General features: G+C 38.6%; 1 protein-coding gene across 1 annotated transcript in view; it reads right to left on the bottom strand.

Moving 5' to 3' along the window:
• The window catches only part of EPSTI1 (epithelial stromal interaction 1), a 113,401-nt gene that overhangs the window by 11,579 nt on the left and 83,442 nt on the right, over positions 1–18,380 (bottom strand). The window contains exon 10 of the mRNA XM_043995904.1: positions 84–157. Within this exon, the coding sequence (XP_043851839.1) occupies positions 84–157 (74 nt within the window). The remainder of the gene's footprint in view (positions 1–83; positions 158–18,380) is intronic.

Raw genomic sequence — 18,380 nt, 5'->3', positions numbered from 1 at the left:
TTGTGGTATTTTCCTAAAGCATTAAGGAAACTTTATAGGCAGTTAATTTTAGCAAGAAGGCCTACTTTATTAGCCAATTATACCTCCTCTGTTCACGTTGCAGAGCTTTTGTTCTTTCCTCCTCTTGCTGCTGTCGTTTAAGTTCTAGTAATTCACCCTGGGAACAATAAAGTTGGGGGGAGAGGGGGAGAAACAAACAAATGGTTTTTAATTAACATAGTTGTTCAGGAGACAACCAAATTAATTACATATTTAACCTTAACTGGTGCAATATTTCATTTCAGAAAGTTTTACTTAACTTCAGTTTCTGTGAGAAATTAATTTCTTACATAATAAAGCAGCAGCCAAAATAATTACGGTTCAGTCAAAATAGCACCACTCTGTGACTTCCAAAATGTGAGATATAAAGCTAATGACTACTGTTGAAGAAATCAAGACACTGGGGCACAAGGTGCCACATACACAGAAAGCAACATCTGCAACATAAACTAGAGTCAGTTGTTTCTCATCTCAGAGAATGACTGTAAGGGACATACATCATCAGAGGCTTACAGAGCTTAATTAACCTCTCCAGGTGTGACCCCCAAATAACTTCACTTTGCATTTTTGTTTCACCTTTCTCCTGATGAACTCATACCAGCCTACAAACGTTAGGCCCGATTTCATAGTGAACCGAGGTGAGTAAAATATATTCCCCTTTGAAAATAAGGGCTCACCTATTTCAGGTAAGACACTTCTTTCAGACAGACCTCTAGGCTCCCTGGAGAGGTAATTTGTTGCAAATATGGCAAAACTTGACTAGAACTAAATTACTTGCTCTGGGCAGCTTGGTTGACTTCTTGGAAGTAGCAATTTATCTTATACAGGTGAACATTTCACTTCCAAGAGAAGTATTTCACTTACCTTATTCCACCCTAGAACTAGGTCTAAGATCTTATTAATCCCCACAGCAATTCTGTGAGGAGGGCATTGAGCATTATCCTCCTTTCATAGGAGGGAAGGATCCAGAAAATGATTTGGACAAAGTTGTGCACCAAGTCAGTGGCAGGGTAAGGTAGCTTCTCTGTTAGAAAGAATGCTAAAGAGTCAAATGATAAACATGATCTTGTGATCCAAAGGCACATGGGATGATTTTGATGAAAGGCATATTTCTTCAAGAAATTCTAGGATAGGAAGAGAAGAGGGACTAGTCAAGTGCTGAGGCAGAAGGAGAAATGCCAGGAGAAATGAAAATGGTTCCAGCACGGTGGTTGGACTATCCTTAATGGGACATGGCCAAGAGTCACATGGGATAGGCAGACATGCACGGATGATGTCTGAATCACTTGAGGGAACTTCCAAATTGACAAGAAAGACTAGACTCAAGAGGATTCTTAAACTCTTTAGCATCATGGACCCCCTGTGCATCCCTTATCAGAATGTTTCATAATTCATCAAATAAAATACAAAGGAAGCATTGTATCAAGAGAGTTTTCAAACTATCTTTTTTTGTTAAAATAAGTTGATGGAAGGGCAGCCAGGTGGCATAGTGGATAAAGCACCAGAACTGGATTCAGGAGGACCTGAGTTCAAATCCAGCCTCAGACACTTGACACTTATTATCTGTGTGACCCTGGGCAAGTCACTTAACGCTCATTGCCCCACCCAAAAAAAGAAAAAAGAAAGTGACTTTCCCAAGGCCGCACAGGGGGGTAAGAAGCAGAGACCAGATTTGAACCCAGGTCCAAATCCAGCACTTTTCCACTATAAACATAAGACTACAAAGATAGCACTAACATAAAACACTGCATGAGAACAGAGAGGGGAAGGGAGGGAGGGAAGAAGCACATTCCTCCTATTACAGAGACAAGAGAGCAGAGATAACAAAGCACAGAGAGAGAGAGAAGAGAGGAGAAACTAATGAGGCATCTCAATACAGGACTCCATAGGGCACAGGGGGCAGAAAGCAAGGCTTTGTGCATGGATGCTCTCCAGATGATTATTCGATAACCAGAAAAGTGTGTTTACTAGGAAAAGCCTGGTTTCCCTGTGGTACCTGAGAGCACGCCTGCAACAAATTAATCTGTCCTGCTGCACTGATGCCTGTTTCAGACAGCAGCATCCGCCATACGCCTGATGAGCCGCGCCTACCAGCCCCATGCTGCTAAAACACACAGACATGCAGCATCGATTTGGCCAGATATATAATAGGGTCCTTTGTTCAAAAGCTTACGCTTTAAAGAGGAAAAAAAAAGTAAATGCCCAGGAGGGATGGTAAACATAGGCATTTGAGGTCCCTGCAATATTGTCAGATGTTCTCTAACATCTAACACAAGAGAGGGAGGCTGCAAAAGTTTCTGACTATAGAAAGTTTAAAATTGTTTCTATGGACACAATTCTGAATCTTTTATAAGCTTCATGCATCTCATCACAGCATGCAGTACAGTACTCTGCACAGAGGACCAGAGCTCTTATAATTAAAATATCACCTTTGAGATAATTTAGTGGAAAACTTTTTAATTTGCTGCAAACACTGAATTCCATTCAAATATTCATTAATGTCGAACTATGTCGAAGAATATTTTGTTAGGTAGTGGGTGAGAGTGGAAACACCAAGATAAAAAAGACACACTCTTTGTCCTTACCAATCTCACATTCCACAAGGGAAAGGCATACAAGTGATTTCTTAAACTGTAATATACATTTATAAGTGTTTAAGACTTGCAAAGCCTTTTTGGTCCCAAAAGTATGATTCAGTGGGCAATTTGAGTGGAGTACATTGAGATGTATGATGGCTCTTCCCCAACTTTAGAGCAGATACAGATATCCTTTGGCTGCTTCTAATCAGCCATATAGCTGTGTCCATCCCTAATCATAGATGCTCAGCTGGACCTGAATATACTAAAGGGACAATTTCTGCCCCTCAGGCTTCTTCTTTTTGATAGTCTAGAGGCATAAAGACAGACACTAGAATTGTTAGGGAGGATGCCCTTTCTTCCTCTATTCTACTCCCACCAGGCTGCCCCAGCCTTGAGCTCATAGTTTGCCTGGGGCAACCAAATATCTAGAATAGAGCTACCTCAATCTCCGTGTCTCCTTTCCATTGGTACAGGACCTTGTTAGATCTCAAAAGGTCATTGGTGTCTCCCCCTTTCTAGTCACCCAAGCAGCGGGCTCCTGAAGCAGCAACAGCGAAAGCAGAGGTGGCAGCAAAATGCACAAAGGAAAAGAATCACTCACAGAGAGAAAAACCACCAGAAGGAAGAGTCCACTTGGCACTTACAGGGACTTACTCAGTATGGGTATACTGTAAAACAATTAATGAGCAGTCTTACTGCAAATGTCTCAACATGCCTACATCCTAGTTCCTCAACTGATTGATCATCCTGTGATTCTTTATCACTTAGTTTCCCCCTTTCTTTGTAGAAATAAGGCAGCTTGCTCCACACCTAATTCATGTTTGCACTCTAAGTAATATTTTACTTCCTCCTCCTTTTCCCCCCTCAGAGTAGAGCCCAAAATAGAAAATGGTAGATGAAATTGAATCGCTGAGTCTAGTTCCCTTATTGATAAGGTGGGCAATGAACCTAGGATAAAGAGTAAGGACAGATAAAATTTGGGTATAGGTAATGGTCACCAGCTCCTGTGGCTTCAGTTTAGCAATCCTCACCTAGCCAGGTATTCTCTCTCCACTTTGCCAATGAAAAAATGAAGTACAGACATTAAATAACTTGCCCCTAGTCAGAGAGTTACAAGGTGTCAGACCTCAAATTTGAACCCAGATCTCCAAAATTCAGTGTTATTTACACACTACAGACCACCTTATTTCTAAAAGACTATCATATAAACCTGAACACAACCAGGACAAGGTCTGTGTCATGATCATTTTAAATTAATCCAATTGAAGTTTGACCAAAAGAAAAGGCATTTGAGCTGGGACTTGAGGGAGTCTCTCAAGAAAGACATGAGAACAATGGTATTCTGAGCACGAGCGAAGGCACCAGGCATCCACAGATGATTTCTTTTAGACAAATAGCTTAGAATATTATATGTTCAAATGATTTAGCTCCTTCCAAGAAATCACCTAAGTTGTACTATTTGCTCATTCCCGTCGATCCTACCATTGCTAAAAATATCTTAGAAGCTCTTCTTTGGGAATTCCTTTCACAGCATCCAGTAAAATCTTTTTATTATCCTCAATGATAAACATTTGAGGAGAGATTTGATTCCTAAAACAGTCAATAGTTATTCAGAACTGTTTGTGAAATAATTCAATTTAACTCAACAACTATTTATTAAGTCAGTACTATATGCTAGGCATTGTGCAAGGTGCTGAGGATCAGACAAAAAATAAAAATAATTCCAGCCCCTACGAACCTTACATTCTTTTATTTTTCTTTCCTTCTTTTTTCTTTTTTTTTTTTTTTTAAGACTGGTTCTCCCTATTTCATCCAACCCTGGAAGTGTAGCAGCCACTGACATGCCCAAATCCAATTAACAGAGAAACTTTAGCCTGCTCCATTTTTCAATTAAATCCTCCTTGACTGCCTGGTAGTCTTTCCATCTTAGAAGCTCAACATAGGGGCAGCTAGGTGGCGCAGTGGATAGAGCACCAGCCCTGGAGTCAGGAGTACCTGATTTCAAATCCAGCCTCAGACACTTAACACTTACTAGCTGTGTGACCCTGGGAAAGTCACTTAACCCCAAATGCCTCACTTAAAAAAAAAAAGAAGCTCAACATATCTGTGCCAGACAGTACTGATACCTGCTTGGTTTCAACCCCACTGCAGCTCACAACTCCTGGACTCATGTGATCCACCAGCCTCGGCCTCCCCAGCAGCAGGGACTATAGGTATGGTCACTACACTGGCAATGACCTTAAAGGAATTCTGAGAGTGGGAGACACACTAACAATTTCCTAGCACCTGGAAACACTTTGGAAACACTGTTTAGTCAAGAGTTCTATTAGTGTTTGGACAAAGTCATGGGCTGGCATGGTAGTTTCTATTGGCACAGTCCTTGTAATGGGTATGACCACACAGCCCTAAAAGTTACACCTGTATCCACCTTGCTATTACTTCCCAGAGGTGGATGGTTTGATTGTGTGGAAGGTTCTATCCACTAATTAGGCTACAGTAGGGCAAAGAAATCCCAGTCTGACAAGACTGGAGAGGTCATGCCAGGGCTGCATCCTATCATGAGCATCAGAGGGCATACACTTCTGCTTTCTGCTACTGACAGTGACAAACACAGTTTCTTGGCATGCCAGTATACAGAGATATGACCAAAAAAAAAAAAAACCAAGAGAGTCCATGTATCCACAGACAGGAACATTTGAAGACTCAATGTCTCTGGTGCATGGCTAACCTCAAAATAGTAATCCAACAAGGACAAAGTTTTAAATACTCTAATTGAAAACATCAGCTTACAGCATTTAAAAATTATGTTTGAATCTCCAAGGTACACAGTGAAATGTGGCTTAGCTTGATTGATTGATTTAATGAAGATAGCCATCTGACAAGGGACAAGTTTGGAAATAAAGAAGTAATTGGTTCTTGTAGGGGGTATTTGCATGCAGAGAGGGGCACAGCGAATAGGGTTCCCCTCAAAGCCAAGAAAACCTGGGTTCAGATCTTGCTTCTGGCTGGCTGGGTGAATCAAGACAAGTCACATAATCTCTAGGTCTGTGGTATCCAACTCAAATAGAAACAGGAACTATAAATCTGCATATGAGAATCCCTTCAGGTTTACTAACAATTTTAAAATGTGATATTTTCTATGTTTTATTATATTTTTATTTACTTTGTTAAATATTTCCCAATTACATTTTTTTTAGTGAGGCAATTGGGGTTAAGTGACTTGCCCAGGGTCACACAGCTAGTAAGTATTAAGTGTCTGAGGCCGGATTTGAACTCAGGTACTCCTGACTCCAGGGCCGGTGCTCTATCCACTGCGCCACCTAGCTGCCCCCCTACATTTTAATCTGTGCCCACTCAAGAGTTTTGTGAGCCAAGTGTCAGCTGCAGGGCTCATGTTTGACATATCTACCTAGCATCTCAGCACAAATCCCTAAGACTATAAGTTACAGAAAAGATAGACTTGCATTGCTAGACAGTCCCCCCCCACCAAGGGTTCTCTATACTAATGAAATCACAGATCCGATACCTATTCCTAGGATGTCATTAAACTCTAGTGGAAGATTAAAAAATAAGAATAAACTACCAAGAGAAGATTTCTTCATGGGAGGTTTCTCAGACATTGCTTCAGAGTAATTCCTCAAACATCTGTGAATCCCTGCTGCTAACTCCCATGCTCTGATGGCTAGAACAGTCCTTGGTTATCCAGGAAAAGAGGGAAAATCACTCAAAAATAATTTTAAGATGTAATAAAGAACTCAGGCATTTACCTTTTGGTGTCAATTGTTTTATAATTATTAACAATAACTTGGGGCAGCTAGGTGGCACAGTGGATAAAGCACTGGCCCTGTATTCAGGAGGACCTGAGTTCAAATGCAGCCTCAGACACTTGACACTTACTAGCTGTGTGACCCTGGCCAAGTCACTTAACCCCAATTGCCTCACCAAAAAAAAAGGATAAGAACTGAAAAAAAAAACTATTAAAAAAACAAACAAATAATAACTTATATTTCTACAGCACTTGAGGGTTTTTTTAGTACTTTAATACTTTACATACATTATCTCATGTAATCTTCCAAATAATCTTGGAAGGTATGTGTATGATATTATTATCCTGCTTTATAGATGAGGAAACTGAGACCCAGAAAAATTAAGAAACTTGATCAGAGTGGATAAAGCACCAGCCCTGGATTCAGGAAGACCTTAGTTCAAATCCGGCCTCAGACACTTGACACTTACTAGCTGTGTGACCCTGGCTAAGTCACTTAACCTTCATTGCCCCACCAAAAAAAAATTAAAAAGAAAGAAACTTGACCAAAGACAAACCACCAAAAAATGGCAACTGTAGCACTTGTACCTATGTCTTTATGACTTAATTCTGTAATGCCCTTAGTAATTCTGTCCTTCCCATCCCATTAGAAGTAATGGACTTAGAGCAGCAAAACCATCTTTTTTTCATTTTTTATAAAAAATAAAAGATCATATCTTTTATCCAGGCCTCATCTCTACCAAGTTTATATTACCAGGTTTTCAGGGTGAGAAGCAAGCTTTCCTCTTCTCCTCACAGGAACCGTTTCTTTCTGTAAACATCTTTGTTTTGTGTCCTGTCTGAACACTATTTAGACAGTGTTCCACTTTCCCTGGGCATTATCTGTGTCAAATCAAAGGAGGAATAGATAAAGGTTTCTGATCTTATGAGAATAAGTAATGGGTAAGCGTTATGCTGCACCCAGCACTAGCCTGATGGGCATAATGAGTCTTCTTTGGCATGTCTAAAGAATGACCTTTCAGGAGCAGCTAGATGGTACAGTGGATAGAGCACCAGCCCTGGAGTCAGAAGTACCTGAGTTCAAATCCAGCCTCAGACACTTAACGCTTACTAGCTGTGTGACCCTGGGCAAGTCACTTAACCCCAATTGCCTCACTAAAAAAAAAAATTAAGAAAAAAATGACCTTTCAAAAAAAAATGGGAAAAAAAGGGGCAGCTAGGTGGCTCAGTGGATAGAGCACCAGTCCTGGATTCAGGAGGACCTGAGTTCAAATCTGATCTCAGACACTTACTAGCTGTGTGACCCTGGGCAAGTCACTTAACCTCAAATGTCTCACCAAAAAAAAAAAAAAAGAAGATGGAAGAATGACCTTTCACACACTCAAACAGTGATTAAGGGCTTTCTGTGGGAAGGTACCGTGGAATGGCTCTGGAATGGGGTTTAGAAGAAGAGGGTAAAGAGATGGGGGTCAATAAGGCGTACTCCCTAACCCCATGACCTTTACAATCTAGAAATTTGTCAAGAATCTGCTGGACATTCTTCACATTCCTACCGCCTTTTTGGATGTCAGCTTATAAAAAAGCTAAATCAAATTAAAGTCACATCATAGGCACTAACCTAATGCTAAATTGCCCTCCTTTTTTCAGGTGGTAAAGTGGAGAGAGTGCTGGCTGGCCTGAGGTCAAGAAGACATCTCCCTAAGTTCAAATTCAGACACACACACACACACACACACACACACACACACACACTCGCTAGCTGTGTGACCCTGGGCAAGTCATATAACCCTGTGTGCCTCAGTTTCTTCATCTGTAAAATGAGCTGGAGAAGGAAATGGCAAACCACTTAAGTGTATTTGCCAAGAAAACCCTAGATGGGGTCACAAAGAATCAGACATGACTGAAGTGACTGAATAACAATAACAAAACCCATAAAATACAGTTTGATAAGCCTTGCTTTTGTCATGCCTGGCTGAATTGGTAGCTTATAAGAGTCCCACGCTGCCATTATTTTCTCAAGGGAGGAGCCCAGAATTATGTGTTATGTAATATCGTCAATCCCCCTCTATTTCCTCACTATAAGACAAAGAAAAGTAAGAATAAAAATTAAAAATAGGAATAGAACATTCAAATTCATAAGGACCAAACATAAACACAAGGTCAATCCTGACCTGTATGAATAACCAGGTAAAGAAGCTCATAAGGCTAAAACTCAGGAGGCTTTTTTGATCCATTGTAAAATGAAAAAGTAGGAGACAGTGGGAAATAGGAGGCTAAAATTAGAAAATGGGTACTTAAGAGGTACTTAGGTACTTAGCTGGTAAGAGAAACCCAATTTAAAGGGACAGCACATGGGAAATAGGGGGAAAATCCTTACCCAACTGGAAGATCAGAAGATTTGCAGGGTTCAGCATTCTCCTTATGGTCGCCAAACTGTAAGGTCTAAAATTCTAGCTGTGGTGTCTAAAATCTAATGTAATGTCTAAAATCTAAATTAGAAGCTTTAGCAAGAATTTAGCCTTTTAAGTATTTATTAAAGTGTATTAAAAGTTAGTGAAGAGAGAGAGAGAGAGAGAGAGAGAGAGAGAGAGAGAGAGAAGGCGGGGTAAAACAGCCTTCATCTACCTATCTAAGAGCCAGCATCCATCTTCCCGCCAAGCCCCAAGTCTGGCTTCTCCCAAAAGCCTCCTGTGAAACAGGAAACAGGGCCATCCACACACAGCTCCAAGCTAATTGGTTGGTAGCTCTGATTGACATGACCCACAGACAGCAGACATCATTTCCTGACGCCAATCTGACCTTTAAAACCTCAAGAGGTCACCTCACACTTTCTCCTCATGGCGAAGCTTCCCTGTAATATCTTTCTCATCAGGTTAGTAGTGCTCTGATTCTCACAAAAGGCAAGTTCTCCTCGAAGGTAAGATTCATCTTGGGCAAACCCGAGCCAGGCCAATAAAGGAATCTTGGTTAGAGACAGATCCTTTTGTCTAAATAGTTTAAAGACTTAATTGATGAGATTAAACCACAGTTAGGTGGAAACTATTCTGAGTGAGGGGTTCACATTCCTTCTCTGATGTCCTCTTAACCAAGATCTGCATGACCTGAGTCACAATCCCCGAATTCATTTGAATATAACACACCTCCAAATCATGTCAATCAATTAGATTTGATTACTACATGATGGACTTCATACACTTAGAAGAGTATATAAACTGAGACTCCACTACCATTAAGGGTGTTTGGTCTGAGAGAGGTGGCCAAATGATCATCCCTTTATTAATAATCTATTAATAATTCAATTAAATTGCCCAGAAACTATGTCTCTCATATTTTTAATCATCACAGAGACAAAGATCTATGACAAACAATTACAGGATAAAATCCATTATAGAACAAACTCAGTCATTTGTAAATAGGATCAATAAATTATATAGGATCAATTTTTGTCTTCTTGAAGAATTTTTGTGAGGATCAAATGGAATAATAATTGTGAAGTGCTTAGCACAGTGCCTGGTACATAGTAAGTGCTATATAAATATTAACTATTTTTATCATCTTCATCATTATTATTACCATCAAAAATAAACCAGATAAGGTAGATGGGGCCAGCATGCACAAAGCCTTGAATGCCAAGTTAAAGAATATGAACTTTAGTTGACAAGAGGGAACCACTGATGAACTGCGTAGGAAAAACAACTACGAAAGTACAAGAAGGATAGGAAGGAAAGACAGCTAGAGAGCCATTCCTGTGAAGAAATACTTAGGGAAAGGATGACAACAGAAAGACCCTATATGCACTAAAACATTCAAGCAACACCTTTTGTGGTAGTAAAGAACTGGAAACAAAAAACAAGTGTTGATCAATTAGGGAATGGTGGAACAAATAAATGGAAATATTGAACCACAAGAAAAAAGGAACAGGAATTTGGAGAGCCTGGGAAGACTTAAATGAACTGATGCAGAGCAAAGTAAACAGAACCAGGAGAAGTATATAAATGGCAACAATATAACTGGTAAGAACAGAGAAACAAAAAAATAAATTAAAATTCTTAAATTGCAATGACCACATAATTGGACTAGTGAAGCATTCAGAAAACATGTCCGCTTTTCCTTCATGGCAGAGGTATGGAACGAGAAAACTGCTTGTACTGTCAGACATAGTTAATTGCTGTTTGGTTTTATCAGCTTTTTTCCCCCTTTTAAAAAAAAATTCTTTGTTTAAAAAGGGACAACTTTCATTGAAGTGTTGAAAATTCATAAATAAATGTGTTCTAAAACCAAAATGTATCAATAAAAAATGAAATTTTAAAAAGACTTGGGGGATTTCAGTTGACTAAAAGCTCAGATGAATCAATGATATGATGTGACTACCAGAAAAGATAATGATGGGGCAGCTAGGTGGTGCAGTGGATAAAGCACCGGCCCTGGATTCAGGAGGACCTGAGTTCAAATCTGGCCTCAGACACTTGACATTTACTAGCTGTGTGACCCTGGGCACATCACTTAACCTTCATTGCCCCTCTCCAAAAAAAAAAAAAATAATAATAAGATCTTAATCTGCAACTTTGCATAGAGTCAAAAGTTGAAGTCATGAAGATAGAGGAGAATCCTAAAGGAATAAATATTTAAAGACTGAAATTACCAAACCTAGGAGAATTACCTATGTTTTGATGTCAGAAAGAATAGGAGGTAGCGAAGGAGACAACAAAAAGACTATAGAAAAATCATGAAAACCAGAATAATATAGATCCTAGAAAAGGAGGGAGAAGAAAGTTTTAAGGAGCGAATGCTCAGTGCCAAATGCTGTAGGGAATGAAGGGACATGAGGATTAAGAAAAAGTCCCTCATTTGTCAACTGGGAGGCAAGAGGTTATCTTTAAAGGGGCAATTTAGTCATGTGATAGAGACAGCTAGGTGGTGCAGTGGATAGAGTGTCAGGCCTCTGGTGAGGAAAACTCATCTTCCTGACTTCAAATCCACTCTCAGACACTTACTAGCTATGGGACCCTGGGCAAGTAACTTAACCCTGTTTGCCTCAGTTTCCTCATAAGTAAAATGAGCTGTGGAAGGAAGTGGCAAACCACTCCAGTATCTTTGCCAGGAAAACCCCAAATGGGGTCACAAAGAGTCAGATACGACTGAACAAACTGAACCCAAGGCTTCTAGGAATCAATAAGCAGATGATAAGGTAGAGACCATAGACCAAACTTGGAGGAAATTTTGCAGTGAAGTGAAAGTTAGAATGCTAAACTGGTGAGTTATCAAGGTCAAAAGAAGGATGCTTTACTCTTTGACCTAGCAATACCACTACTAGGTCAGTATCCTAAAAGAGATTTTTTTTTTAAAGTTGAATTCAAAATTAGGGTGATGCCCATCAACTGGGGAAAGGCTGAACAAATTGTGGGATGACATTAGGATGGAGCACTATTGTGCTGTAAAGAAATGATGAGCAGGATGCTATCAGAAAGACTTATGAAAAATGAAACCCATCTACAGAGAAAGAACTGATGGTATCTGAATACAGATTGAAGTATAATTTTTTTTTAGTTCCTCTTTCTAAAGTTTTTTGTCTGTTTTTTTTCACAACCTAATGTGGAAATGTTTTGCATGACTGCACATGTATAACTTATATCGAATTGCTTGAGTTATTAAGGGGAAGTGGGGAGGGAGGGAGGAAGAGAATTTGGAATACAAAGTTTTAAAAATGGATGTAAAGGGGGCAGCTAGGTGGCGCAGTGGATAGAGCACCGGCCCTGGAGTCAGGAGTACCTGAGTTCAAATCCGGCATCAGACACTTACTAGCTGTGTGACCCTGGGCAAGTCACTTAACCCTAATTGCCTCACTAAAAAAAAAAAAATGGATGTAAAAATTTCATATATATAACTTGGAGAAAATTCTAAATCAATCGATTATTTTTTTAAAAGAAAGAAGGATGCTTTTTTCTTTGTTTTTGGATAGAAGAGACATGAGCATGTTTTCATGAGTCTTTGAGGAAAGAGTCATTGACTGAGAGATAGGAAATGTAAGAGATTAATGGCCCAAGGTCTTAAAGGATTTGGATAGGTTTAATCTAAAAAAAGGATTCAAAATACTTCTTCCTCAGAGGTAGAAGGAAACAGGAGAAAATGCAGACACAGAGATATTAGCTACAATTAGAGAACTTCAGATTCAGAAGGAAACACTGTGACTATCTAAACCAAACAATATACCACCACCCCCGCCAGCTTCCCCCCACCAAAAAAAGACAGAAAGAAAAGAATTTTCTCTACCACCAATCTGAACATAGGCCATCTACCCTTTGCTTCCCTCTCTTGAGGAGGAACCCCTTAATTCCAAAGGCTATCCAATACACTTAGGGCGCTAATTGTTAGGAAGTCATGTTTGTCTATTTTTCTCCTTTTTTTCCTCCCTCTACTAACACAAATTACAACTGCTTTGCAGTTCATATTCACTCTAGGTTAAGTATGACTTACCCAAGGTCACAAAAGCTACTGTTTCTCAGAGGCAATGCTTTACCCAGGTCTTCCTACCTCTGAGGCCTGTTCTGTATCCATGACACCATGCTGCCTGCCTCTAATGTATTTAAATACAGAATATTCCCAAAATCTTAGAATAGTTTTAAGCTTTACTAGCTTTTGGAATACCCTGTATGTACAAAATGAATACAAGGTCTTTTCTTCTGGTGGGGAAAAGGCACTAGCATCTGGGGATCACAAGGAGAGGAGTCAGAGAGGGCTAATATAGAAGGTGGCATCTGAACTGAGTTTTAAAGGAAATTAGGGATTCTGAAAGGTCAGTAATGAAGAGGGAGTTCATTCCAAGCATTGGGAAGAAGCAATACAGAAGCATGAAGGTCAAAAACAGAACATTTTATGTAAGGAACAGAAGGAAGGCCAAGACTGGCTAAACCAACACGATGGGGTGTGTGATATGACACAAAGGACAAGTTTAGAAGGTGTGTACACTATAATAAGACAGGAAGGACAAGTTAAAGCTGTCATGGAAGATTCTAAATGCCAAACTGAGGAATTTGTATTTGATCACGGAAATAATGGAGAGCCTCTGGAGCCGAGTGAGTAGAGGATTCACCATCGGACCTCTGCTTTAGGTAAATCACTTTGGCAGCTGTCTCAAGGATGAATTAGAGAAGCAGAGAGACAAATTAGGAAGCTGTTGCAATACTCCAATGAGAAGGGTCTGGTACATGTATGACTCAAGAGAAGGGGCTGGATATGAGCCCCAAGTGCTCTAACTAGACATAATACAAGGGGGAAAAGATGACTGTTACCTCCTCATGCCCAGATACAGACTGAGTATTATATTAATGTAGCCTAAAATCTGATTGTCTTTCTTGAGGCAGTCACAATGTTGACTGAACTTGCAGTCCATTAACCACCCCCAGGCCTTTTTCATGGGGGCTGCTTTGTTTCCAACCTCTTATATATCTATATCTATCTACACACATACACACATATATGTATATATGTGTGTGTGTACATATCTGTATCTGTAATGTTGGGAATATATTTTTGTACTCATGTTCAGTATGGCCTTACATATGTTTTTAGGGTTAAAAGCTATGGATATTACTGAGTGGCAATTAACCTGACCCTTATTAAGGGAGCTCTTGGCAGCTTGGATTGCATCCTTGTTAAATATAATCAGTTTTAATATTCCATATGCTTAAGGTGATAGGTATTAAATACTGAAAACAGAAGCAGAAAATATTAAGGAGAATAAGAATGAGTAGCAATCCCTTCATATTTTCCAGGTCAATTGAAGACCACTGATGATAAATTGCCTGAAAAGCAGTGTTTCAGTAACTAAAGACTCTACAAAATGAAATAAACTAACCAGTTTATGTGTATGGCTATGTAATAAATAATATGTTCAATCAATAACTGGAAAATATGTATGTATCAATATTTGTCTAGCCTCAGAAGGAAAAAAAAACAAGATTTATTAAGAAATAAAAAGCTTAATTTCACTGTTTTAAATAACTGCTCAACCTGAAAATTAAAACCCAGTATCTGATTTTCTAATCTGTTGAGCCTTCTCTTTGTGAAATGTTCTACTTTTAATGGCTTTCATTAAACCTCAGCAATAACTAGATCTTCTAAATATGTACACCAAACTGTATAAAATGCTGTACTTAAAATCCCCTGGAAATGGGTTTAAATCAAAAATCATATCACAGACTATTCAGTATGGATTCTGTTTTTCCTCAATGTCTAAGTTATTACTTACCTCACTGCCTCTTATTAAGTTGGGCCTATAGGGAAGTATATTAACTCTTTCAGGATACTTAATTGTCTTAATTGACAAAACCCATAAGTGTACTATTAGATGGCACATATTTGATTTAATTTCTACACAATAAATACTAGAGTTTCATTAGAACAGAACTAAATGAAATTAAACATAAAGGTGAGTTTGTTATAAAAAATAGAAGTGTTAGTAAGGAAAAATAACTCCTGACTCCCCACATCCAAGAATATAGGCCAAAATTTCTTACTCTTACTAGAATTTAGTGTCCTTCATAAACCAGTCCCAATCTACCTTATTATTCATTCATTCCAGACACGTCAGAAACCATGAGGATATTGAACACTTAATGAGTATTTCTACTTACACGCTAAAATGACCCCACCTCCACTATTCCTATCCAACAGGTATGATTTGTTCTAGTCCCATAGGATCACAGATATAGAGCTAGATGAGAATTCAAAGGTCCCCTAGTCCAAAATCTAAATTTTACATTGAGAAACTGAGGCCCAGAATAATTAAGTGCCTAGTCCAAGTAGTAGGATTTGAAATCAGGTACTCTGACTCAAGAACCAGTGCATTTTCTAATGTACTACAATGCTTCTTCAGACATCTTTTCTGTAAAGTCCTTCCTGAACAGTTAAGCCCAAAGTCATCTCTTGATCCTCTATGTTCCATTGCATCCATATCTCAAATTCTAATTGTCTTGTTTGTCATAAGTTTATATCATATTATATCTTGTAACTAGGCATCATGTGTTCTTCTCTCAATATAGTAGGTACTCAAATATTAATTCATTGTCATTGATTGGCATTAAAGAACCTCATTACTAAATTGATTCACCTAAAGAATCAGCGTGGACCCCAAAATCATGCAATACTAAAGCTACCAGTATATTCAATGAAGATCAATTATTTGGGGGCTTCTGCTAAAATGGCTTGAGACAAGATTAGGCCTAAATATAGCCCTCCCCTCCACTGCCTAAAAGTAGCAATAAATGCACCAATAAAGAAGATAACCAATAAAGCAGGAAAAGAATGGACTCATTACAAGAAATAGTAGTACACAAGCTTTAAAAATTAAATAATGAAAAGAAGATTCCATATACTGAATAAATGCTATGGAGTAAAACAAATTTAAATTTAAAATCAAATAGATGGGAAAACACCACCACTATAAAAATTATAAATGAACAACTGCAAGAATCTCTAGAATAGTTCAAAAGATCAATAAAAGAAATAAAGATGGAAATTTGTGCTTTCAGAGAAGTAAAAAGGATTTTTTTGAGGTGAGGCAATGAGGGTTAAGTGACTTGCCCTGGGTCACACAGCTAGTAAGTGTCAAGTGTCTGAGGTCAAATTTGTGCTCCAGCACAATAGAATCAGAACAGGAAGTAATTTCAAAGGCCATCTCATCTTACCCTCTCTTTTATAGTTCAGGAACTAAAGCTCAGGAAGAATAAATTATTTTTCCATTGTCACACAGGTACTAAGTTTAATGTTGAAGGCAAGATTTGAATTCAGTTCTTCTGACTACAGATACAGTGTTTTTTCCATTGTGTCATGTTGCCTTCCTCAAGAGATTGGCCTATTGAAACTCAAAAAATGAAGAAGGGGTGAAGGAATGTCACAGATTGCTATGAAAAAAAAAGAAGAAGAAAAATGCTGGAAAAACACCCAATATCTCTAAAAAGATGGTTACTTACCTTTTAAGTTAGAATGCACCAAACATTATGAGAATTATTGATCTCCCAGGGGAAAAAAAGGAAACTAAAATCCCAAATACCATATCTCTCAAAATCATACAAGAAAATTGACCACAAGTTAAAGTTAAGCTAGAATTTATAGATCATTAACTGAGAAACTCCAAGTTTAACTCACCCAGAAATCTTAGGGCCAAGCTCTAGAACTTCAACATTAAGCAATTCCTACAAATCTCCAGGAAGAAATCTTTTACAAACCAATTACAAAAGAGTAAAAATCTTAGAAAAGTATTCCTTTTCCAGAAGGAATGAAAGAATATATTAGAATAGGATAGTCCAAAAAGCAAAGAGTCAGTTTTTAAACATAAATAATATATCTTGAGAAGTGAAGCTTAATAGCAATGAAAAAAGATGAACTTTCAGAAAATGGGAGAAATTTGAATAATTTCTTCTAAATAAATCAGAGATGACATGCAAATCCATTAATTTTTAAAAACATCTTAGGGTGGGGCAGCTAGATGGCGCAGTGGATAAAGCCCTGGCCCTGGATTCAGGAGTACCTGAGTTCAAATCCGGCCTCGGACACTTAACACTTACTAGCTTTGTGACCCTGGGCAAGTCACTTAACCCCAATTGCCTCACCAAAAAAAAAAAAATTTAAAAAAAAAACATCTTAGGGTAAATAAATGCATCAAGCAAGATTAAATTGTTAAGTCAGGGGGCAGCTAGATGGCGCAGTGGTTAAAGCACCGGCCCTAGATTCAGGAATACCCGAGTTCAAATCCGGCCTCAGACACTTGACACTTAGTAGCTGTGTGACCCTGGGCAAGCCACTTAACCCCCATTGCCTACAAAACAAAACAAAACAAAAAAAAATTGTTAAGTCAATATAAATCTACACACACAGATACATACATAAATGTTAACCTTTTCTGGGACCCAGAGAGATAAAAATGAGAGGGCATGAGTGGAATTCACTAAAGGCTTGAGAAGAGGAGGGGGACATTTTTAAAAGTGTCTAAGAGGAAAGAAGAAAAAGTATAGGAAAAAGGGTTAAATTTTTATTTCTTTTAACTGTTCAAGACAAAGGAGACCCAAACAAATAGGTGAAGAAATGGGGAGGGGGGGGAGAAGTATGGGGAATCCAGAAATACTGCTAAAGACAAGTAAAGAACAAGACAGGTGTGTGTGTGCTTTTTTAATTAGCTAAAACTTTTTAAAAAATAATTGCTATTGCTATACTATTGGTTTTGGTTAAGCATATTATTATTTATTAATATTATATGCCAGCAAAGAATTGACCATGTGGTAGAGAAAACAAGGAGAGAGCTTCAGCATGACATTTAGCAAAAACCTAAGAAAGGACCCAGAAAACCCATGCTGTCTCTTATAGAGATAGCACGTGATCTCAAGGAGATCCTAAGGAGTTCACAAGACCTACACTGTCCTAAGAGGGAGAGCCAATAGTGCACCCAAGAGAGAGTTCTTGGCCTCTTCCAAGAATTTTATCCTCTTTTGATACAGGTGTGTCATTGTACATTGATCAAAGCTAATTGGATAGCATCATTCAATTCCATTGGTTGACATGACTTGAGGGTGGTCTACATTAAAATGAAATCTACAGATGACATCAGGAAGAAGAATGTAAAGACCCTCACTGGTCAAAGGTCAAAGACAAAGTCCATTATCTAGGTGTCCTTCACTGAGCTAGACAAAAGAATCTATCTCCATTTCTTTTGTTCTCTTGAGTTTGTCCCAGATCAAGGAGAACAGGACTTTCTGGAGTGGGAGAGAAAGCACTGAGAAACTGATCTCTGCCCCACCCCCAGAAATCCATTATGAATAATTATTTTCTCACACAATGGAATTCACATTTATAAGTCTCACCTTATCTGAGAACAAAGAGATCATTTATGGGTAAGGCTAATGAAGCTGAAATAAGAATCATCTTTGAGAATAAATAAGACTTGGATGAGAGTAAAAGTCAATAGGCTCATTGACATGGAGAAGAACATTGGAGATTGTCTG

This window comes from Dromiciops gliroides, chromosome 3 (genome assembly GCF_019393635.1).
Source record: "Dromiciops gliroides isolate mDroGli1 chromosome 3, mDroGli1.pri, whole genome shotgun sequence".
Taxonomy (NCBI): domain Eukaryota; kingdom Metazoa; phylum Chordata; class Mammalia; order Microbiotheria; family Microbiotheriidae; genus Dromiciops; species Dromiciops gliroides.
This window is presented reverse-complemented; position numbering and strand designations above follow the sequence as displayed.